The following is a 23759-nucleotide window of genomic DNA, read 5'->3' as shown; positions in this document are numbered from 1 at the left end:
CGGTGGGGTGTTTTTTCAGTCATGTACTTCATACTCAAGGGTTTTTTTATGACACTTTGTTTCACATTATGCTTAGCAGCCCATGCAATACATGGCATTTTGCAACCAAATAGCCAATGGCCATTGGCAGACTTCCACCTCCCTTTTCTCAGTATTATTGGAATAAATCAAGGCTTATTCGCACATGGATGGCAGCAAAAACCCTCTGCAACCTGCAAAGCCAAGTTAAGCCCCTTAATTATCATTGTCAAATAGATTTATTGTGAATCTCATTAGACTTGATTCATTGTTAACTAGGATCACATTAGGTATCTCAGATTTTTTGCTAGAAATCAACATTGAAACAAATCTGAGGGTTATCAACAGGCCGAAAGGCTACTAGGTAATAGTCTGGAGAAGTGCTCTTACCTAATAAAACTACAGAAGGAAAGAAGAATTTTAGGAGATCTCAGATCAATCCTTTTAGCTGCTTCAGGATCAGCATCAGTAAAACCCAGGATCAGTGGCTGAAACATTATCAGCAACATCAGACGACTTCTGTAACACTCTAGGAAAAGATTGTAGCTTCACCTGTAGAAGGAATTTGCATTCAAGCGGTCCAACCTCATTCCTCCTCCTTTTAGTGAGTCTTAGGCTGTTTCTCACCGTTCAGAGTACCCATACAGCCCATTAAACTAACAATTTGTTCACCATCTTGTGATCCTAGTGACTTCTGATGAACTCACAGCTGTTGGACTGAGTATTTATACACGAAACAACTGATGTATTTCCATCTGGTCTCCATGACAAGAGGATGACTATATAGAATGGCACAGCACTACTGCTTCCAAGCAAAACTTAGGGAAGAGGAAAGGGAAACTGCTGAGTTGGACTGCCCTTGACCCACGACAAACAGGCAACTCAGCTGTCACTTATGTTTTGGTCATCTGAGAAGCAGCAGTAAGTATATCTGAGACACCCTATTCAGCTGAAGCTCAATCTAGTCCGTGGATTTTTTTCCCTTCCTGGAAAGAGATTTGGCTTGAGAAGGGGGAAGGGAGAAGGCAAGAATATAATGCGAATTCCCAAGAGGACCATAAGCACATTTCCATGTATAAGATTGATTTACCAGCTGGAAAATGTGAGCTTGGAAGAAGGCAGCTCCAGGAATAAAATTTAGAGGCAGGGTTTAACCATGCTCATTATTCACTGGATAGCCAAACACCGACACAAACAAAAGGTGCTTGATTCCAGAGTGCAAAGTGGGGGGAGAAACTTAAAACTCCTTGTGGTGCCAGATGACTTACACAGGGCCCACTGGGGAATTCAGGAAGGCCCAAGTTAGAAAACTAAGAAAAAGCATTACATTGGCAATGACTGATACGGTGTTTTGTTGGGTGGGAGGAATGAGAATACTTCCTGAACAGGTAAGAAGCCAGAACAATTACCATTACCACACAGGAACAAGAAGAACAAAGATACCATTTCCCTGCATATTATTGCCAGGGAAGATAAGGACAGAAGTCAAAGGGAAAGTGGAAAATAGTTTTCTACATAGTCAACCAACTCATTCTTTCCATTCTAAATTCCAATGCCAACTTCCTCAGATTTCATACTCCTCTGAAGTGACAACAAAACATCACTATGCTTACAGCCTGCTGCTTTTTAACTGCACTCATCCATGCCAGCTTAGCTACCATGGCTATAGACTGCATCATTGTAGATAAAATAAGTTGGGTTCCTTCTAATTGTACAAGTTTACCCAAACCATGTAGTTTTTTTGTCAAAAAAAAGAAAGATCTCAGCATCAGAAGTTGAGCAACACACAGCCTTGGATGTGGTACAACAATACAATCACACAGCACTAGCATACTTTGGAAATTCAGTATAATCTTATAAACTACCACATTAGAGGCCCCAACTGTGTTCTGACAGATCAAATCACTGAAGAACAGCAGTGAAACAAGCCTTCAGTTAAACCATTCAGAACTCCAACCAGCAATTTGCAACAATGGTAAATATCAGAGGCTACCACCAAGAATTGTGGGAATTATTTTTGCTGATGTGGAAAGCACAGCTAGCTGCTTTAGCACAGCTGATCCTGGCTTACTTCCTTTGGATAGCCTGACCTAATCTAAAGCTACTTAAGCTTTCTTCACAAAACTGAACCATTTCTTTGCTTCACCATTTCAGACAATTAGTTTGCACTACTGTTAGCTTTACTGTGTGAAAGAGAGGACTATCAGGGGTCTTGCTGATTCTTCTGACCCATGTTATTAGCAGACTCCAATACAAGACCCTATCACTTACATGGATTAGAATCTAAGGATGCTTTCTCCCACATGCCAAGGAATAAAGGAATCTTTCAGTATGGGTTTAAAGGCAGAAAACATCTACAGCAGAAGCACAACAGCTGTCCCAACACCTCTGCATTTAGGGTTGTGGTGCTCTGCAAAGGTCTCACTCTTGTTCAGCTTAACACTTTAGAGCCCTTCATCTACCTATCTTTAAAAACAGATCCAGAAAACCTCCTGGAACAGCTACTGTTCTACCACTAACCAGAGCTCCTAAATTACAGTCACAAAGTTTTACCAAAGAGATTAAATGGGCAGGTTTAGAACCTATTACAAAACACTAAAAAAATCCAACAACAAAATGTTCATCATTACTCACTGCTGCTTTCACACAGCTCAAAGTCTAAATACATGCATAAAATTACATCTTCATCTAAGTTACACACAGATGTTTATTCCACAAGTCTGTAAAACACTGAGAAACTGAGGTGTATCAAGGGTAGGTAGCTTTTTCAATATTACAAAGCTAAGAACAAAAGAGAAGGTGCTTTGGTATAAAGAAGTGAAGATTTTAGTACAAGTATTAACAGTCTTTTCATGACCTAGCCATTCATAGCAATGGCAAAGTCAGAATCACCTGGTTTAAGATTGCTTGGTCCTGTGTACATCTTAAGAATCAAGGTTTTTTGCTACTCCTCATATGTGTCTCATAAATACCTTTTCAATTCCTAAAGCTCTTTAAAAGAAGTTACTTAAGCCAATACTAATGACAGATTTAAGAGTCTCCAACACCCATGAATCAAATTTCAATTCTTCATGGCTTCCAGAGATTTGCCCAGATTTGAGAGGTAATATTTCATACTGGACAGGTGGAAGAAAAGCATGTTTTGGACTTTAGTCTCAAGGTATAGACAAGACAAACAGGTATTTTTCCTACCTGTAGTGTTATCACACACAGTCATTTGTGTTCTGATGCCCTGACATAGCATGGCCAGCAGGAGCAGGGAAGTCATTGTGCTCCTGTACTCTGCACTGGTTAGGCCACACCTTGAGTCCTGTGTCCAGTTCTGGGCCCCTCAGTTTAGGAAGGACATTGAGACACTTGAAGGTGTCCAGAGAAGGGCAACAAGGCTGGGGAGAGACCTTGAGCACAGCCCTGTGAGGAGAGGCTGAGGGAGCTGGGGTTGCTTAGCCTGGAGAAGAGGAGGCTCAGGGGTGACCTTATTGCTCTCTACAACTACCTGGAGGGAGGTTGTAGCCATGCAGAGGTTGGTCTCTTCTCCCAGGCAACCAGCACCAGAACAAGGGGACACAGTCTCAAGCTGTGCCAGGGGAAGTTTAGGCTGGAGGTGAGGAGAAAGTTCTTCACCGAGAGAGTCATTGGCCATTGGAACATGCTGCCCAGGGAGGTGTTCAAGAGGGGATTGGATGTGGCACTTGGTGCCATGGTCTAGTCCTGAGGTCTGTGGTGACAGGTTGGACTCGATCTTTGAGGTCTCTTCCAACCTTGGTGATACTGTGTGACACGCTCGCTGTAATTTGTGCCATGTTACTGAAAAGCACTGCACATTCAAGCAGGTAGTCCATGAAAGCAAAGGGAATCCCTAGGAAACGTAAGAATGTTTTCCTAGAGGAAGCTTAAGTACTAGAGACAGCTTTTTATGACAGGTCTTCAGGTGTAGGCCATGCACAATCTATTAATGTGCTACAGTGTGTAAGTCATCAGCAGCAATCCAGAGTCTCTAGGAATTTGTTCCTGAGTGTATTGAATTTCTCAGATTTGACATCAAATTTGATTTCTCAAGCTTGACATCAACAAAAGAAATCATACCATCACCTGAACTGGGTCACAGTTGTCATCAAGAGGTGGGGGAAAACCCCACAAAACAGTTGAAGTGCCCCATGTAACTTCCACCTCCCAGGTATAGCCAACCTGAAATTCATTCTGAAAAGCACTACAAAATCACTCAGAAGCATTGAGCTGCTGGTCCACAGGAATAAAGCTCAAGCCACATGTAAAGGAAAGAGAGAAACATCACAGAAAAGAAGTGATTCCAAAACTAAAGTCTTATTTCCCTATCAGGCATTTCTGCAGTTTTGCCAGTTCCAGCACACTGTTCCTGGCAAGCCTAATTAAGCCCAAATCATGCTATATGTAACTAGAACCCCTGCCCTCAAAGGTCTTTCCACACACTGTCTGTCTCTACTCATCTACATCCAAAAAGGACAACACAAAACAAAAAATAATCAATTACTTCTCAGAGAATCATTCTTACTATAGGATGCTTGTCTGAATGGACTGCCTCTCAAGAGCTTTCCAGGTCAGGTTTAGACTCAACACATCGTATTTTTCCTGTAGGGAAGACTCAAAGGCTCCGAGTCCAAATCAACTACAGCAAAGCAAAGGACATTAAGTTATCTGGCATTTGTATACAGATGCACAACTTCTATTTCCCAAATGAATGCATACCCTAAGCAGCTGGATGATGAAAGAGATCAAACAAAAATAGTTTAATGATGGAAAATATCTGCAAGAATGAAAGGCTCATTTAAAAGAGGCAGATTTGAAAACAGACATAGTAACATTTTGCAACATTCAAGCAAAACCTGCTAACAGTTCAGAAACTGCCATTAACAGATGCACATTACATAAGGGCACACAGATTTGCAGATCCTCAAGATAATCAGCCTGGGTTGCTGAAGCTTTTAATAGCAATATTTGTGGGTTATTGTTCGTATGTCATTAGTCACTGCCAGGATAGAAGCAGTCAAAATACATTCAGATTGGAGTCAAATTTACCAGCAAGAGTCAGCAAGGCAGAAACAAGTTACAGGGTCACTCTAAGAGAGGAAAATGTCCAAGGAAAACTGGGTAATATCAGCTGAATAGTCTTACACAACTCTAACACCAGAAAAAAATGCATCATATTGTTGGTACCAGCTTTGTACTATCTTCTGTTTAGCTCAGCATTCCATTACCACAGTGACATACAAAAATAGCAGTACTGCCGTTCTTCTCAAACTCTTCTAAGGGTAGTAATAAACTCTCAATCACTTAAATCAGTTTTTCCATTTGTAGCCTTTTGCTCATTCTTGCTAGCCCCAAAAGTGCTACCACAAGCCACCATCTTCGACTACTGACAGAGTGAAGTTAGGAACAGCTAAAGCCACCCAGAGCAAAACATACAATCCACAACAGCTCAACAGAAACAAAGCTTCTCCCTCATATAAGAGGTCTAATAAAGCTTATTTTTCACACCATCTGCTATCCTAAAGCAGAAACATAGCAGCTCAGTGAATAGCTGTCAAAAGTTTCCGTCAATGACTGCTTATTAAGAGAGGCAATAGGATCAGAACCCTCCTGGACCATGGCTCGAAACATAGCATCCACATCACAAGTTACCAGAGCTGCCAAAGGTTCCTTTATGTTTTAATCTTACTGGTAACAGTCTAGAAGGAGTCCTGCTAAGCACTTGCAAAATTAGACTTGAACAGCATCACAGTGATCCTGTCCCAAGAAACAAATGCTCTACAGAATCACTGCCCAGAACAGTTACCCAGCCTGCCCAGACTATTACCAAGAGAGGAACCAGAGGGTTTCAGAATCACCTTCTTGGGCGCAATTCAGTATAAAAAGAAATGGCATCCTCTACATTAACATACACAGCACTGGTCAAAGCATCTATCTCAGTATCATTGACATGTTAGTTAAAAGTTCACAGATACTCTAGGTACATGGTAAATGGCCATCAAGGGGGCAGGGGGAGATTTCCAGATTGTAAGCTTGTGAGCAGCACTCCCAAAGACTCTGCTTAGGCCTAAAACGATAAATCCAAACTCAGCAAGGTTGTCCCTCTTGGGTGATTTAGAATGCATTATGCTCCTGTTTACTACTTTACATGCACATTAATGCTTACATAGCTTCTGGAGGACAAAAAGAAAACATGTATCAACACCAATATTTTCAGCAAAGAAAACTGCAACCAGCTAAATACACTGAGAGCACGTTAGGTTGCTTGTAATCCATGCAAAGTAACAGACAGTGCTGCTTGGAATTACCCAGGCAAGTCTGAAAGTGCTTGAGAATAACCTGGATGTGTGCAATGCACCTGTCATTACCAGGTGCAAACAACTGGGATGAAGTTCAGAAGTATGTTTGAAAACTGCATCTGAGTTCTTCTGGCCACTGTATTGCATCCCAATTATTACACTCTTGCTTATCAGGGAAAAAAGTTGCAAACATCTGTAATGATCTTGTTGCAAGGATCTCCTCTGGAGTTGAGAGGATAGCATCATGCAGCACAGAACATTAGTAACAAAAACTTTATTCTCTGCAGCCTTGAGTAACAGAATATTCTGCACATGGTACCCACAGGACAAATGAGCAAGCTCCCTCTCCCAAAGATGACCTCAACTAAGCCACAGATTCAACCTTAGTCACTTCTTCACTTCCCTTGGCTCTCCCAAGGCAAACCATGAGGACAATCGGAATCGTACCTTGAGAAGTGTGGGTATGACAAATTCTAATGGTGAGGAAGATGAAAACAAGGATACCTGCAGTATCTTGACTAGAGACACTGTTTAAGGCTCACTACATAGCCTAAATGATGCAGTCAGGGATTGGAGTAAGCTGCCCAGGAGGTGATGGAGGTGTTCAAAAAGCACGTAGAGGTAGCATTTTGGAACATGATTTCACGGCCATGGTGGTGTTAAGTCAACAAAAGGACTCAATCTTAAGAGTCCAATCTATGATTCTATAAAATCAGCTGGAAGAAAGTTCTGGAGACTGTAAACAGCTTCCAAAATTACTTATGAAGCCACTCTAAAATTTTAGTCTGTTCAGACAATAATTTTAATGCTACATTTCAAAAGCTTTTCAGGTGGCTTATGTTAGGGAAAAGCCTCCAACTACTCCGAGAAATCCATTTTCCAGCCACGCTACACATTCAGCTTTTCAGAATAATAATTGCTTCAAGTATACTGGAAGAGCATTTTCCCAGATGTGGTATACACACATCATGATCAAGTTAAAACCACGGACTCATTATCTAAAGCTTCAAGAGTCAAACCCGGTAACTTTATACCACTCAAAAATAACCCCCACGTGCTCTGCCGAGCCAGTCCTATGCCCAGCTGCAGAAGCACTGCAAGCTTGCAGGATATTGATAATTTTTCTTATGGCCCAAATGGTACAGCCATTATGTAGCCTAAAATAAGCTTGAAAATGTGAACTTAAAGACTGAAAGAGAAAAATACCTCTACTTCAACTCAACCATGATTTGGAAGAGCCAATTAGCAATGCCAAAAACAAAAGTTGGTGTCTTCACAGGAAATGAGTTTCTGAAGAGCTGCATGACAGGAAGCAAAGCTACCACTGCTTAGCACAAACTCTGTGACATGCAGTATGGAGAACCTGGGTGACAGTTGGAGCTGTGCCCTTTAATAAGCTGATGGTATGAAACAAACAAATAACAAGGAGGGGGAGAAAAAAACAGAACAAACCAAGCCAACATGTGGCCCACAGGGATGTTGCTAACCAAAAGGCATTGAATCAACACTGCATCCATGGAGACTACTACAGATCTATTACTGCTTGTTTTATTTATTACTCTGCTAGACAGTTCTCAAAGGACTCTACACAGGATGTCTCCAGGGAGTTATCAGGTAGAGGGTTATATCCCCCCCATTTCAAAGAAATATTACAGTCCTGTTACTTTTCCTTAGCCCTCAAAAGTGTAGCTGTGAAGTTAATTTTCAATCACAAGAGCCCAAAACTAATCTCATTTAAAAGATTCAATTCAGCAGCTCTAAAATCCACCCAAACTGACAATAAAAGCCTGTTTATTTCCATAAGAAATGCTGCATTTTCAGAGTGTTCTTATCTGATTATATTTACTGCCTCACAACCAGACAGTTACAAATTGAACCACAGCCACCTCCAAAAGTGGTATCCCTTTGAGGTAAGATTATTTTCCCAAGTAGAGGTCGCATAACAGCTGCAGCTCCAGAATGTACTTTAAGCTCCCTTCTCTCTTTCAGGGTCACCTTTGTAAACTCAGAGGGAGCTGGACCACTGTTTATACTTCTGCAGGTAATTAGTCTGGCTCCTTTCCCATGTCATTTATCAAGTTGTCAATTGTATCAATTACAGCACAAACACTCAGGATTATGGCTGGGTTTTGTTCTTTAGACAAAGAAGAAACTTTCACATCAGAGATTTGAAGGCAGGAAGTAACAGCAACTTGTTCAGCCCTGCCACATGGAGAACAAAAAAATGAGACTTTACTGCATAAAATTTCAAGCTCTTCATGTGTGCACCCTTGAGGATACTTGGCAATGTAGTGTCACCTGAAAATGCTGTAAAATGACTATACACTTAGAGGGTTACAGGCTTTTTGCTTTCAGTGGTTTGGAATCTGGAGAGCCTGAGAACAGAACAAGAGCTAGTAAGAACTGAACGATATTCCTGAGTGACTGTCACATTCCTTTAGTAATCTACATTTGTGACAACCAACATCTAACCCAGAAGCAGTCATGAACAGGAGGCACATTGCTGTTACAGTGGCTATAGCCACATATAGTCATGCTCACAGACTGAAAGACTATTTTAAACAGTGATGTGAAGGGTGGGCATGGGGATTACCATACTTCATTAGACTTGAGCTTGATCTTGCAGTAAGAGTTTTATAAAACATCTATTAAAACATTCCAAATTAAACTACAGTGAGTGCTTTCAAAGATGATCTGTTCCAAGATGTCTGTTTTTCCAGAACTAACAGAATGTTTCCCAACAGCACTTGATGGACAGATGAATTTCAGGTCCACGCTCCTGAGCTTCCTCTCACTGCACAAAGGCTCCGATCTGGTTTGCCATTTTGTTTTAATGTAGCTATATGACTTGGCATCAGAGGTAACATCTTTGCAGTCAGGCTTCCTACTGAGCAATATGCAACCAGCTTAAAAAAAAAAAGAAAGAGAGAGACTACAGGATGCCACAGTTATGTGATACAAGACCTTTTTTGGTTGTCAGACTTGCACATGCAGCTTCTGAAACGTTCCCAGCTCAGCCAGCCCAGAAAGCAAAGCGATTTTTAAGAACGATACTGTGACTTCAGTAAGCTGATATGTCATGGCAAGCCTGCAGAGGAGTCTGTTCTCCAGAGTATAGAAACTACATTCCATTGCTGTCTGCTGACCTAAAAAGCATTATTAAATACAGCTTTAAGACTACTAAAGATAGGTATAGTTAAATCTGAAGTGTCTCTAAAACCAAAGATATACATCTTACCCAAGCAACTTCCTGTATTGGGGGTTTTAACTTCTATGCATTGTTACACTCAAACCTTTTGATATATCAAAATACTGTTTAGCTCCTCACTACTTCTTGCAATAGTGACAACCAGTTGCACTTCCATTTTTTACCAGAATGCACCAAAGACTCTCACATTCACTTATGGCCTATGCTTGCTTTTAACTGATTTTCACTGCTACCGCCTATGTGAAGAAAAACCCATTTGTAAATTGGAGTGTTGGCACACTACACTTGGTCTCTAACAGTCTGTAACAGAATTGCATACATATAGCCTATGCTAAATTATTACTTAAGTGATTTAGAACTACATGTAACCAAATTCACATTTAGCTTCCCCCTCAAAGCAGTAACATGTACAACACGGTCTAGTAGTCATCAGGTCTTGGGTGACAGGTTGGACCTGATGATCTTTGAGGCCTTTTCCAACCTTGTTGATTCTATGAGATAGAACACTCTTCTTGTACCTCTTGAATTCATTTCTTATCCCTAGAAGTTCTACCTCAATTTGAGACAGCCATGGACTCCTTTTCCCCTTCAGTACCTCATGTTAGCACAGTAACTTCTGACCGACCAACCCACACTTCCTGTTAAAGAAATACAAGGACAGGAGAGACACAGCACCTACTGGTCAAGCAGTGCTGATCTCCAATGCAAGCAGTTTACCAGGAATGTGTTTCAATATATTTTTAATAAGTTTCTAAATCATTATTCTTCAAGAAGACACTGCCCAAATGAAAGATAAGTCTTCAAATGCACAATCAAGAACCAACCAAACCAACCCACTCAACTACCTCAGAACTATCAAGCGTGCTTTTGTATTTGGAAACTTACTCATTTGAGTGTCATAACCCAAAGCAATAATGCTAGATATAAAATTCTGCAGCCCAGCAACTGACTGCACCACCCTGTATTGTTCTGTAAACCAGAAGTTAAAATGACAGTCTCAATTTCAAACCAACTCAATCTGAAGTAGTGATTCACAAGATGACACATTCCCCCTAAAACTTGGCTTTTACAGTCAGCTACGTGACTCTCGCTGCCTTTGGTTGAAGAGCATTATTTTGCTTAGAAAAACTTAATGCAACAGGAAAAGGCATCACATTTTAGGCACCCTACCCAAACTGTACAGAGGTGACAAAAGACTCACTGCTCAGAAATGTAATTTTAAAAGACTAACCAGTAACACCATTGTACAACAAGAGCTAAATTAAAACAGGCAACAGCAGCAGTAACCACTTTTGCCAATTTCTGCCTTCTTCAGGACTATTAAGGCAGTAACCCTAAGTACAGCTTCTGTCAATTCAGGAGATGTGCTAATGACAACAGTAGGAGGCACACTTGACTCAGAAGTAGAGTTGAGCATATACAATGGGAATAAAAGTATTCAAAGACTAACATTATTACACTAAGAATTTCCTTGCAGTAACTGAAGTTGAGTATTGGCCCTAAGCTGCTGCTGCAGAGCTCTTACAGCTCCACTATGCTCACACTTAAATACTTTCATTCAGTATTTAAGCCAGGTTCAGTTACAATTTGCTTCATATAGACAGGCCACAAAACAAACTAGGATGGTCCACGAGTCACATATTTGTTAGGATTTTAACACATCTGTAAGTCACCTCAAAGCATACTCAATTCCTTCAGATCAAATCTCCCCATCTTTCATAGATCCAAGAAAAAATACCCTTGGCCAGGACCTTTCTTGACTAAGATACTAAGAATATCATAATGTCACCCATGGAATTTCAGCTCTATTTCCTCCTATTTCCTCCACAGCTCAGTACCTCCAGCATAAGGGGTATTACAAGGCAGTTCAAACCCCTCAAGCATATGGAGCAACATTCTCCAGAGAACATTCACCATCAACCTGGGAACCCAAGCGGCATTTCATAAAGAGCATCCAAACTTCCTTTGAAAGCAAAAACACTGGTATTCTCAGATGTTACACTTTCTTGCTACAGAGCACATACATCAAAATGAGGCATTAAAAAAATTTAATAACAAAACAAAAATCATTCAGCCAAAGACCCAGAACACCACAGAAGCCTTTGACCCACCAAACTGCTACCACAGATTTTACCTCAATATTGAAACATCAGAGTTTGAGCTGAAAGCAGGTGGCATCTTGTTTTCTTCTAAATTAGAGAGACTTCGAAGACAGTGAAGCATTCTAGATATGCTAGAAAAGCCTCAGAAGAATATAGGTCCAAAGCCTCTGTAAAAGTACAAACTGTTCTCACCTCATTCTGTTAGCATCTCGCAATCAAGAACTGTGCTACACCTTTATCAACTTCAGATAAGCTGCTGGAGGAACAATTTAGTGTGCATAATCATGCCAAGCAGCCCCATTCCAGCAGCACTGTTTAGAAGTCTCTAGAGAGGCTGAACACCTGTGATGCCCACAACTTGCTAGCATGAATACAGAGAAGAAAAGATCTGCTAGGGAACATTATTTCAACCTAATTAGAAGTATCCATCAGTTAGTTATGTTAGTGTAATACAGCATAGAAGACAATCATTCACATTTCCATAGTAAAATAATCATGCTTTGAAGGTTCACAAATCCTAAACCCATGGCATTCTAGAAAACCAGTGACATCTAAGTCTCAGTCCATCCTGGAGAATCCAGATTGTATTTGTATACAAATCACACAGAACAAATATCATCAGCCTGTCAACAACTACATTTTCCTAGAGAAAAAGAGGATGTACTCATCATATCAATACCAAGAGCCTCCTTTTATTTCTAGATGCAAACATCAAAACAGGACTTCATCTCAAAATATTCTAGAGTCTAGCTCCTTTAGCAAAATCTTTTAACAGCTATAAAATTGATATTGCTGTTTCATGATTTTTGTATGCAGCTTCCTTGCCAGGGGAAAACAACAGCCTCCAGAATAACTTAACACACAAAGCACTCCTGTAATCTCCAATCAAAACATCAGGTATTTGCCCCTTACAGATACTTTTATTCATGCTTTTTCCAATGAGTAGTGTTTAAAATGATAGATTAAGTCCTTCAACCAATGGAAAGCTCAACAGCATGCCCTTTATAAATGAGCTTCTGCATTAAATTATTCCAAGAAGGTGCCTCTTCAGACAACTTTGTCCACATGGCACTGGTGACAATCAAGACACTTCAGAGGCAGTTAGTGAAAAGTGACTGCTGTCAAGCTAACATTACCCTGATCAGTAAGTGTGAAGATTAAAACAGATTTCAAGCATTTAAGCCAAGGAACTCTAAAACTGCACAGATAATTGAAATGAAAGTCATGGAATTTTAGTGGATTACTGATGTCTTCTCAATGGCACATGAAAATCTTCAGCAGAGCCCCACCAGGATCATTTCACTTACTTAATTTAAAATTAGTGCTCATAAAAGCACTACAAGTCCCTAACTAGCATGCAGGCATGTGGCATGCTTAAGCATCACAAAGACAACTGGAAATTTACTTCCACAGTCAATAAGGATAATGGCAATAACAATGAACAAAAATATTGGTAGACTACTTAAGCAACCACGCAGAGGCAAGCATGAATACAAAACCAGGAAATCTCTTAATAAATTCTTTCAGATTGTATGGAACAGAAAGGAGAGAGTAGGAAAGTTTTGGTTCAGTTACTGCAGTCATTTGTGAGGAGCCAACTGCTTAAAATTCCCACGAAGACTTCTGGGATTTTGACCTAATGCTCTTTTGTCTGCCCTAAATGGGATGAGAACACACGCAATAATAAAGCCTTACTACATGAACCCCTCTACGAATGGCACCAAAACCTAGAACTTCAAAGCAAGCACTACCCTTTTAATTGAACACCAAGTATTTGTTCCTGCTACTCCAAGCTGTTCCCACTTCTTTTAGGGTTGTTGCACAGCAACCCATGTCTCACTTAAACTGACTTGCACGCAACTAAGCGTGTTCCTGCCATCCTGTGCTTCCACAGAAATCTGGCTCTGCTCAGGACAGAAACCTGGTAGAAGACGAGGGTCTTAATCCAGTTTAATCCACCATTCATTCAGAAAGGTGAAATTCCAGGGTTGGTTGTTTTAAACTTCAGAAAGGAGACCACTTCTTTCTTTCCTTGTGCCTGCATCATGTGAACCCTAGAACTCAGAACGAGTTTAGTTTTAGCTTTGCTAAACTAAATGATGCAACTCACTGCACGACTTCGGGCACATCTTAGTTATCTCCTACAAGAATCCACTGCCACAACACATGGAACATCTGTGAAATTAACACTTCAGTGTTTTTAGTAAGAGAAAAAAACAAACAACAAACAGATTTGGAAAAACTCAAGGCTAGCTGAAGCTGACATTCACTTACACATATTCCCTCTGCCTCCCTGAAGCTCTGCACAAGTGCTTTTGCAATCCTCCAAGCCACCTTTTGGAGGTGTAAAATGCAAGACACTAAGAAACAGAACTGTAGCACATTTTCTGATGATAAGGCTAAAAGCAGTCTTCAGAGAGCAGAGTACTTAAAAGTCAAACTGACTCTAAGGCACAGCTGAACATTTCTTCCAGAGAAGTACCTCAAGTAAGGCCTGTGGTTCCCTGTCCAAATAAAGCAGACCTTGAGCTGATGGATTTCACCTCCTTGCAAGCACACAGCCTAGCACCTGGGAGAATGACTATGCTTTGGTAATTCACAATCGTTATTTATGTTACCTGCAGCTCACACCAGGCGACTTCCACAGTAGTATCTGTATCAAGACCTTTATACACAGTCTTAAAAGAGCCTCTTCCAATCTCGATGTCAAACTTCAGGAAGCGGCCATCTGGAGAGATGCCCACTGCCTTGGTCTCAAGCTCCTCGATGTCTTCCTGCTGTGCTGCTCTCCGTTCCTCAAATTCCCGGGTAGCAGCTGACGCGCTGCCAGCGGCACTGGTAGGGGGTAGCGCGGTTGCCTCGTCCTCCTCCTCCTTGGGCAGCAGCGGGGTGGCATCCTTCGTGGCAGGAGGCTCCTGAGCGGACTGTCCTTCCTGGGGAAGAGGGGCAGGCAGCGGCGGCGACTGCAGCAGCGAGGGCGCCTGGGCGGCGCTGACAGCGATGAAAGCGGTCCGGCTAGCACCCTCCGGAGGGGAGACCAACGGAGCGGCGCTGCCTCCCGAGACAGGAGCCGAGGGCGCTGCGGGTTGTAAACTGGGTAGCTCCAAGGCCGTAGCGTTGGAGTCGCAGATCACGCTACGGCGGAAGAAGCGGTGCTCAGTGGCTGCCGCCCCTCGGCTGTCCTTGTCCATGGTGTGGCGACGGCGCCGGTACTCCTCACTACGGCCTCCGCACCCTGCTCCGCCGCTTGCTCCGCCGGCCCCGGAGGCTCCGTGCTCTGTGGCGGCTCCCAGTTTCTCCCCGACGGAGCTGTCCGAGCTGGAACCGTTCTTGGGCGGCGGTGGCGGGGGAGCCAGGAAGCGAGGGGCTGGGGTGCCGCTCTCTGCGGCGCCCCCCGACATCGTGCCCCGGGGAGCGCTGCTAGGGTGAAGCGGCGGCGGCGAAGCTGAGGCGACGAAAGGAGCCGGTCACTGAGCGGCGAGCGCGCCTGTCCGCGGCTGCAGTTGCAGCTGCAACAGAGGAGGGTCCCAAGGGCTCCTTACGGCGGAGCTGGGAGGCGGCTGCTGGGGAGGCTGGGCCGGCGGGGTGGGTTCCCGGTCAGTGTCTGCATCCATCCTGCAGCGGGAAGCCGGGCAGCGGGGCCGACATGGAGTACCAGGAGCTGAGACGGGGCGCGGGGATAGGGAGGGAGCAGCGAGGGGCGCAAAAACCCAAGCACCGGGCCCGGGCGAGGAGGGAGGCGCCGGAGGCAGGCCCCCGACCGAGGAGAAGCCGGCGCCTCACCCGGCGGCTTTAAAGCGAGGGGACAGCACCGCAATTATTCCCCGTGTTGGAAAGAAAGCGAAGCAGGACCAGACGCCCCCCGGAACGAGGGCCTGAGGGGAAGGGAAGGTGCTGGGAGATGAGGTAAGGGAAGAGAGGCAGGCCCCGCACGCCGGCCGCAGAAGCTGCCGCGCTCAGTCACTCGCACGGGGCGGGGGAGGCCTGGGCAGGCCCAGCGCTCTCACCCCGGCGAGGGGGCAGGGAAAGGGGTCCCGGGGATTCAGCCTCGCCTCACAGGGGCGCCCATGGCGGCCGCGGCCTCCACCTCCCGGCAGGCAGCCACCGCCCGCGCGCCGCCGGCCCGCGCTCCCTCCAACAGTCACCGCCGCCTCGCACCGAGCCGGAAAGCCTCCTCCTGCCCCCCGCCTGCGGCTCGCAGCCTCTCCTCACCCGGGGGCCGCCCGCTACTGCCACGGGTCAGCCGAGTCCAGGTGGCGCCCCGCGCCGCGGCGGACAGGAGGTAGCGGGAACCGCCGCGGCCACCCCGGGGACGTCTCCGCGCTAAATGGCGACGAGAGCCCGAAACCGACACACAGAAGCGGGAGAGGGGGCGGGGAGAGCCAGCGCCGCCGGCCACGCCCCCTTCCGCGCCTCTCTGCGCACGCTCGCGCGCCAAAGCTGAGGCGGCGGCTCGGGCCCTGCCCCCGCCGCGGCCTCTGAGAGGTGGCAGCTCCCGGCGTGCAGCGCGCCGAGCCCGGAGCCTCACGGGAGTTGTAGTTTCCCGCTCTGGCAGGGCTTAGGGTTCCGCTGGGCCGAGAGAGCTGCCTGTGCCTGCCCGCGGGCAAGGAAGGAAGGAAGGAGACTCCCAGCATGCCCAGTAGCGTCTAGGGCCAGAGAACTGATGTGGCATGGGGGAGCGAGGCCGCTCCCCTATTCCTGCTCTCTCTAAACCGGGGCGGCTGCGGCGGGCGTGACGCCGGGTTCTGTTCCAGCCGCTGGGCCCTCCGGACGGCCTGGGCGGGAGCCGCCGGCCGGGGTGGGCTGGGTCACAGAAGGTTCAAAAGACGCTGAGGCTGGTGCCGTTGCTTGTTTCCTCAAGCCCTACGTTACACCCATTTAATAAATGACGTGTTTAACTTTGTGTTATCAAACAGCCTTTAAATTTTTTTACAGTTGTGTCAAGGTATCCCGGGTGCACAGGAGTACTGTGTGAACCAGCGAAGGCTTGGGGCTTTCCTCACTTTAGTTCACCTGGAGAGGTGTTAATTGGCCTGGCAATCTAAAAGGCAATTAAGTGCCATGGAAATGTGTGCTCTCCGTTATTGAAAAGACACGGGATGTCTTTCCCCTGAAATGGTGGTTGTCCTACGGCGGTTTCAGCCAGGGCTGGAGCCCTTGCTCCAGGTTAAAAGCAGGCTGTGGAGCAGCCAGTGGGAGCACATGTGGGCAGCGACAGAAACCGGGGACTTTCAGGTTAGCAAAGCATCAGCACACACCAGTCATCTGATGTATTTATATCATGTTCCTCTTTTTTATTAATACACCAAAACCAAGCACTTTCCTTCTTACGAGAGCAGTCTTTTGAAGTCAAAGGGAATCTACCGAAGGAGCAGCACGTCGTTTGGTACAAGGCCTTCCAGGCAGCTACAAATCGACAATTACACCAAGGAAAGAAAAAATCAGGAAATTTCCCTATCTAAATAATATGTTCCTAGCAAACACACTGCAATTTCAAATGCTTTTTGTTGAAGTTACTTAGGGGAAGTTGTGTGTTGCTGATGCCTTAACTCCTGCACAACAGAAGAGGAATGGCTCTTTCAGACCTCCACAGCCCCCAGCCGTTAAACACCCTTCCAAAAGATCCTCACACGCTCGTATTCCTCAGACACGAGATTTAATACTACACAGTGAGCAGAATGTCATTGGGTTTTGTGCACCTTTGTGTACAAACAAAATAATGGCGTGGTTTTCACAAAGAGGAAAAAACATGCTTTGTTGTGCAAAGCAAGACTTCTGCATGGCTTAGGCTTTCTAGAGCTTGCCTTTGCTGAAAAAGTTACTTTAGTTAGGATATTCATTAGAGTGCCACTTGAACTGCACTGGCAACAAGAGCTGACACTCCAAAACAACGATGGCCTGATATGATTAGCAGCCAGGAGTGATAGGATCAAAAGTGATTAACTCATAATTCAATCTGCTGCATCTTCCTCTGCAATGCCAGGACCAATGTCACCAGCAATTGATCATCCAGATCTCTAACACCAAGCAGGGCTCAGCTTCACTCAACACTTGGCTACAGGTATTTGTGCATCTCTCTAGGCACTGGAGTGAACCTTCATTTGTAGTATCAGCAGATGTATCCATGCTAACTTAATACTACTAAGAGTAGTAGCATATAGTTGATCTAGTTGATCACTAGTTGAGGATGCCTCTGCTTACTGCACAGGAGGTTGGACTAGATGACCTTTGGAGGTCCCTTCCAACCCAGACCATTCTATGATTCTATGATAGTAGCAGACCTCCACCAGGGGCTGGCCCCCAAGGCCTCATTACCCACCCTAGTCTGTGCCTCTTCATCTTTATTACTATTGTTGCCTTCTGGATCTACATTAAAGCAAAGATCTACTTTCCTCCGCTGCCCACTGCATATTTACTAATCCTTTGTATGGGTTAAGCAGGAGTAGATTGCAAACCTTGCTCCAGGTTGATGTCTGATGTAACTTCATGAGCATATACCTCAAATAATACAGTGATAAAGCATTCTTTCTGGTGTAAGCCTAAGGAGCTGTTTGGTGAATTCCACTTGCATCATCAGTACTCTTTGGCAACCAACTCCCAGGTCTGTACCCAGCCACATAGCATATGATCTACTGCAAGAGCTAGATGAGCTGCAGCTGGGAAACCACTGCCCTGTGTTCTACGCATGTGGTTTAAATGAGACCTGGGTAGCCCCTTTTTTACTCAAATGCCTTTCACCCATTGTTCTTAAATATATTTTCCTTTAGTTAATTAAGAAAAACTTTATGAAAAGAGATCTGCAGCCCAGCAATGCATAGCCACAAGGGCCTTGAGGCAGTCTTCTACTAAAAAAATTGTGGTAATTATGTGAAAAGGCACCTCCCCAGTGTCTGATCCAGCACATTCCTTAGGAACCTTGCAATTGAAGAAGGTTATTCCTCTGAGCCCAACATGTTCAGTGCGAGGTCTCTTACACTCAGCCCTTCTCACTGACTCCTCTTCTGGGCACAGATCGGTTTAGCAATTAGCTGGGCAGAAAGAAAAAAAGGCTGAGCAGCTGACCTGGGGGTGGGAATGATGGATTTTGTCTTCTTTGGCTCTGCAAACTGAAGTGGAATGATACTGGCAGCTATATTTTGTGTGGGTGGTGTTTTAATTTTGTCATTCTAAAAAAGAAGAAGGGGAAAAAAAAAAAAAAAAAAGACTAATGTAATAAAAAGTGTGGGCTTGCTTTCCCTTCAGTTTTATTTCTTTTAATCTGTAAAACTGTGTTTACACTGAAGGGAAAATTTCAGTGTTGCAGCAAGATTTAATAAAGCATTAAAGCACACTCTGCGTGTGCGTTACATTTAGAAACAAGTAATTAAAGTGGCTTCGGTGCCAGAGTTCCTCAGCCAGTTACAAATATTTCTTTCACCCATTGCTGTAAGAAAAAGTCACCAAAATAAGGAGCCTGCCTATGCTTGAGACACTAAAGACAAAGAGACTTAAAGAAATATTTTGATTCAATCCAAAGGGCCGACGCTTGACGTAGCAAAAACATCCTTCTCCTGTTAAGCCTCTTTTAGGCACAATCATCTTGCTTGAAACAATAATAGTTTACAAGATTGCTCTGAATGAAGTGTGAGTTGGAAGCTGACTGAATCAGAAACTTTTTTTTTTCCCCCCTTCTTTTGCTTTCCTCGGTGAGATTTCATTCACTGCTGGCATTTGTGACCTGCCCATGTGACAAAGCATTAAAGTGAACCAGCTATTCTCTATTTTCTCTTATGCAACCCCTTATGCAATGCAGGAGGCTCTGCCATGATTTTGATGCACGTGATTTTATTCCATAACCTAGGTGCTTTTCAAAGCAAGCTGTTCAGCTCAGTGTTATTGCACATCACCAGGTAGCAGCTCCACTGCCACATCATGGCAGTGACAGTCCACATTTTCCTGCTGGTTTCTTCTTTGTCCTTGGTGTTTCTTAAATCTAGGCATCTGCCACAGTGTTCAGTTTTGTTTCTTTAATGCTGGAAGGTAGTGAAAGAAAGTGTTTCCTGCCTGAGAAGTTAGAATATTTAACTTTCCAGATATTCTGGTTTGCTGTGGTTTTTTTTCCCACAGCAAACCAAACTTCATTGCAAAGTGGTTTGGGTTGGTTGGTTGGGGTTTTTTTCCTGTTTAGTTATGTTTTAGACTTGCAAGTAGCTCTGGAAGTCAAGTCAGGTATGGAATCGTTGTAGCCGTCTCTAGCACCTCTGGGTAGTTCAAGTCTTCTGACTCTCTAGTAGATGATCCATCAGATGGTGTTGGATGGTGAGTCCTGCCAAACCCTCTGGACATGGGCGGTATCTTCACTAGGAGGGACCATGGGAATTGAAAAAGAAATACATCTTGGAGAGCTCAAAATGAACTTCTCTCTGTGCTCTTTCTGGCTTGCAGAGTCTGCTAGTTCTGCAGGAAGACAGGTGAACACTATGGCAAAGACAACTGAGCAGCAGCAGTGAAAGAGGCAGCCACTCTGTGTAGGAAAGACTGAATCCAGAGATAGAGACGGTTCTTTATTGCTTGGGAAAATGGCTTCAACCCTGAGCCATAAAAATGGAGCACAGCATTGTGCTGCTTCATCAGATTGAAACCTACGTTTCCCTTTCACCCACTCGTCCACCCACATCCTAGCTACTAGAATAGAAAGCATAGCTCCTTCTTCCCCTTCTTTCACCCAAATTTTATTCTTTTCACTGAATTTTATTAGAGATAAGATTTGGTTATTGTTCATACACTGTTTCAAACAGCATCAAACCACAAGGGCAGATGTTGTGGCCAAATTCAATGCCAGTCCTACTGGGACCAGGGCAAAATTATTGCTCACTTCAGTGTTTATGTCGTCTTCCTGCCTGTTCTTGTGATGTTTCTTTACAAAAGTTTGTGAAGTAGTCTAACAGTGAATAAGTGTTGTGGAAGTACAGCTGTTTGCTGAAATCAGCATTGTGTTCTTCCTTTTTCTGTGTCGTTAGTCATTGCTCAGTATACGACATTTACCTTTTTTCTCTCTAAGGCTTTAGGGAATTTTGTGGCTCACAGCGGTGTCATAACACTTCTAAAGCAAGCACAGAAGCAGGGGCACTGCTGTAATGAAGAGGAGCTCTTTGATGAAGGTAGGCAGAGGGATGTGTGAAAAAGATGATGATGCTGTGTTTGCAACTGAAGCTGATAGTAATGCTGTGCAGCAGTCAACCTGCCCTGCTGGCTGCTCAGCGCTCGCAAGCTGATGAAAATCAATCATTCTCACAGCAGGCCCAGTCCTGCTTCTCTCTACATCAAAGTACAAAAATACAATACTGGTTGCTTCAGTCAAAGCAGAAGGCAGCTTATAGTCCAGTTTAAAGAACTTCCTCATATCCTTCAAAAGCACAGCCTGGTCCAAATGCAAAACACTAGTCTGTTCCCGTGTCATTTATCCCAGCCCCAGTACTGGAAGGTGCTCATCATGTCTGGAACGTGTTGAGCATTCCAGTGCTCTCTGTGGCCACTGACACCAGGCAAAGCAAGAGCACTCAGCTCCTCGTAGTGGGATTCACCACCTTGCAGAGCCTTTGGTAATGCAGGAGTCCTAAAGAAAAAAGAGAGCGTGTGATCATTTGGCTGAAGGGAGCAGTGGAAATGTGGAGTAGCCTGCTCCGATCGCCTAGCACGAGGGCGTTTGGCACGCTGTGCACGTGACAGAGCTGTCCACTTGTGAACTCGGTCAGCTGGCGCCTCTTGCCCTCTGTGGGGCCCAGGGGTGAAAGTGCAGAGCTGAAACATAACACATTCTGGCAGTCCACGGCTGAGGCATGGCCTCCGCAGTGGCTTGTCAGTAGGGAGAGTGTTTATTGATGGTATAAGCGTGCTGCCGAGAAAAGGGACTCTACTGGGGGCGGGGAAAAGGCAGCTCTTTACCTGAATAACCTCTGCCTCCTGTGTGCAAAGTTTTCACACTCCCGGTGGTTTCAGTGGTGTAATCACAATCTGATGAGAAAATTTCCAGTGTAAACAAGCTCCTGGGGACCACTGCCAGGTGACATGGGTCAGAGCACCTCTCATGTTGCTCCAATCTGTGTCCATGGCTGGGCTGTATCAAGAGTCAGGGAGCTGTAGCTGCCTTGCAGATAGCACTAGATCTTTGACTGTGCTTGTTCTTAAGTGAAATGCTCTGGGGAATTCACTTCATGTTCGGCAGAGCTCTCAGGAGGCTGAGTAGTGTCTTAAAGCTCCAAGTGAGAGGTCTGTATTTGAAAACTGATATAAATGAGAAAAGTTCTTTGTTTCTTTGCATCCCTGTGGCACTATCAAAATGTGGGCAGCTCTGATAGGACTGCCACAAATTACTGATGACTGACTTCATTGCAAAACTAGTGAGTGCACAAGAACTCAGCAAGAAGGCTCAGATGAAGCAGGATGGAAATTACTAGTTCAATCTTTGAGATGTGACAAAGATATTTTTAGAAGCATTTCAGCTCTGCAACATCTTTATTTTAATGTCTTTCTCAGAGGAACAGCTTGACCAATACTTCTACCAACACAGTGGTTCTGCTGTTTCAGTACTGAAACATCACCCTTTTAAGGTATTTCTGTTTCCTACTCTCGTTCTCTGAAAATAACTTCCCGTTCCTACACATCCCTCCACAAACTATTAACTGGAAAGCAAAATCGTTGCCTTGAGAGGACACAAACAACATGGTGCTCAAGACCAGTGGTAGTGATGTCTTTCTGCTCAGACAGCTGCCTGAGGTAGATAGAACAAAGCCTCGGGAAACAGGCATGTTCACATACAGCCATGGCTTCAAAACTTTGAGCTACACAAAGATTAAGTGGACAGATTGCCTACAGCAACACTAGTATAAAGGAAAAATTATTAAAGCTGATGAGTCAGACTAATTTCCTGTAGTTTGCTCCACCCTTTTTGGGATGCGGTGCTCCTCCTGCTGCGCACAACCTGAACCTTGAGCTATTAAGTCCCAGCACCTTCTACCCCCATCAGTAGCCTCTCCCGTGTGGCTGGAGACAGGGTGCACAAATGTGCATTGTCAGGACCCAAATCTGCAAACACTTCAGCTGGGCAATAGCACTTAGTCCTCTGAACGGGGCCCATCGACATCTTACGGTGCACACAGGAGTGAGTGCCTGAAGGATCAGGCTCTTAGTGATTAAGTGATTACAGGTACAACAGTTAAGATGCAAAACAAGGCAGGTCATGGAAATGCAAATCATTCTGGTCTCTCCTAAAGTACTAAAAATCCCCAATTCAAACATCAGTACCTAAAATTAGATCCACAGTCAAGTGACAGTGATTACACAACATTCATTACAAAGTTTGCCAGGATTTTCAAGCAGAAAAGACCCAGAAGGAAATATAGATCCACTCATTAGGACTTGAATATCACAGCCAGTAAATTACTTTTTAAAAACATCTTGCATTACAGGGAATATATAATCTCAGGGGAGCCAATCAGTCTCTGAGCAGCTTACTCTTTTGGCAGCAGCCCAAGATACCATGAGGCACAAATCACACAAATGTCTGAGTTTGTGTAAATACTGCACTCAACATCTGCACAAAATTTCTTCCTAACTGTATAAAAAAATGCTAGCTGATGCTTTGTTTCATTCACCAAAATTCCAACATCATGTATGTTATCAGACACATCAGAAAAGTGATGGCAAATTCTTAGAATAGAATAGAATAGAATAGAATAGAATAGAATAGAATAGAATAGAATAGAATAGAATAGACCAGGTTGGAAGAGACCTTCAAGATCATCATGTCCAACCCATCAACCAATCCAACCCACCCAAACAACTAACCCATGGTACCAAGCACCCCATCAAGTCTCCTCCTGAACACCTCCAATGATGGTGACTCCACCACCTCCCCAGGCAGCACATTCCAATGGGCAATCACTCTCTCTGTGTAGAACTTCTTCCTAACATCCAGCCTAAACCTCCCCTGGCACAGCCTGAGACTGTGTCCTCTTATTCTGGTACAGGCTGCCTGGGAGAAGAGACCAACCTCTGCCTGTCTACAACTCCCCTTCAGGTAGTTGTAGAGAGCAATAAGGTCACCCCTGAGTCTCCTCCAGGCTAAGCAACCCCAGCTCCCTCAGT

The 23759-nt window shown here is 44.4% G+C and overlaps 1 protein-coding gene across 9 annotated transcripts in view; it reads right to left on the bottom strand.

Annotated features, from left to right (window-relative positions):
• WNK1 (WNK lysine deficient protein kinase 1) overlaps positions 1 to 16007 on the bottom strand; it is a 121806-nt gene extending 105799 nt beyond the window's left edge. For 6 of the 9 annotated variants that reach the window (XM_068141791.1, XM_068141793.1, XM_068141792.1 and 3 more), the window contains exon 1: positions 14252 to 16007. In XM_068141791.1, the coding sequence (XP_067997892.1) occupies positions 14252 to 15034 (783 nt within the window). In that variant the 5' untranslated portion in view covers positions 15035 to 16007. The remainder of the gene's footprint in view (positions 1 to 14251) is intronic. The other 3 variants (XM_068141796.1, XM_068141799.1, XM_068141800.1) reach the window with 2 other exon arrangements.
• Between the last annotated feature and the right edge of the window lie 7752 nt (positions 16008 to 23759).

Source organism: Melanerpes formicivorus, unplaced genomic scaffold (assembly GCF_026170545.1).
Source record: "Melanerpes formicivorus ecotype bairdi unplaced genomic scaffold, bMelFor1.0.p_v2 SCAF_8, whole genome shotgun sequence".
In the NCBI taxonomy this organism is placed as follows: domain Eukaryota; kingdom Metazoa; phylum Chordata; class Aves; order Piciformes; family Picidae; genus Melanerpes; species Melanerpes formicivorus.
The sequence above is the reverse complement of the archived record's forward strand: the minus strand, read 5'-3'. Positions and strand labels throughout refer to the sequence as shown.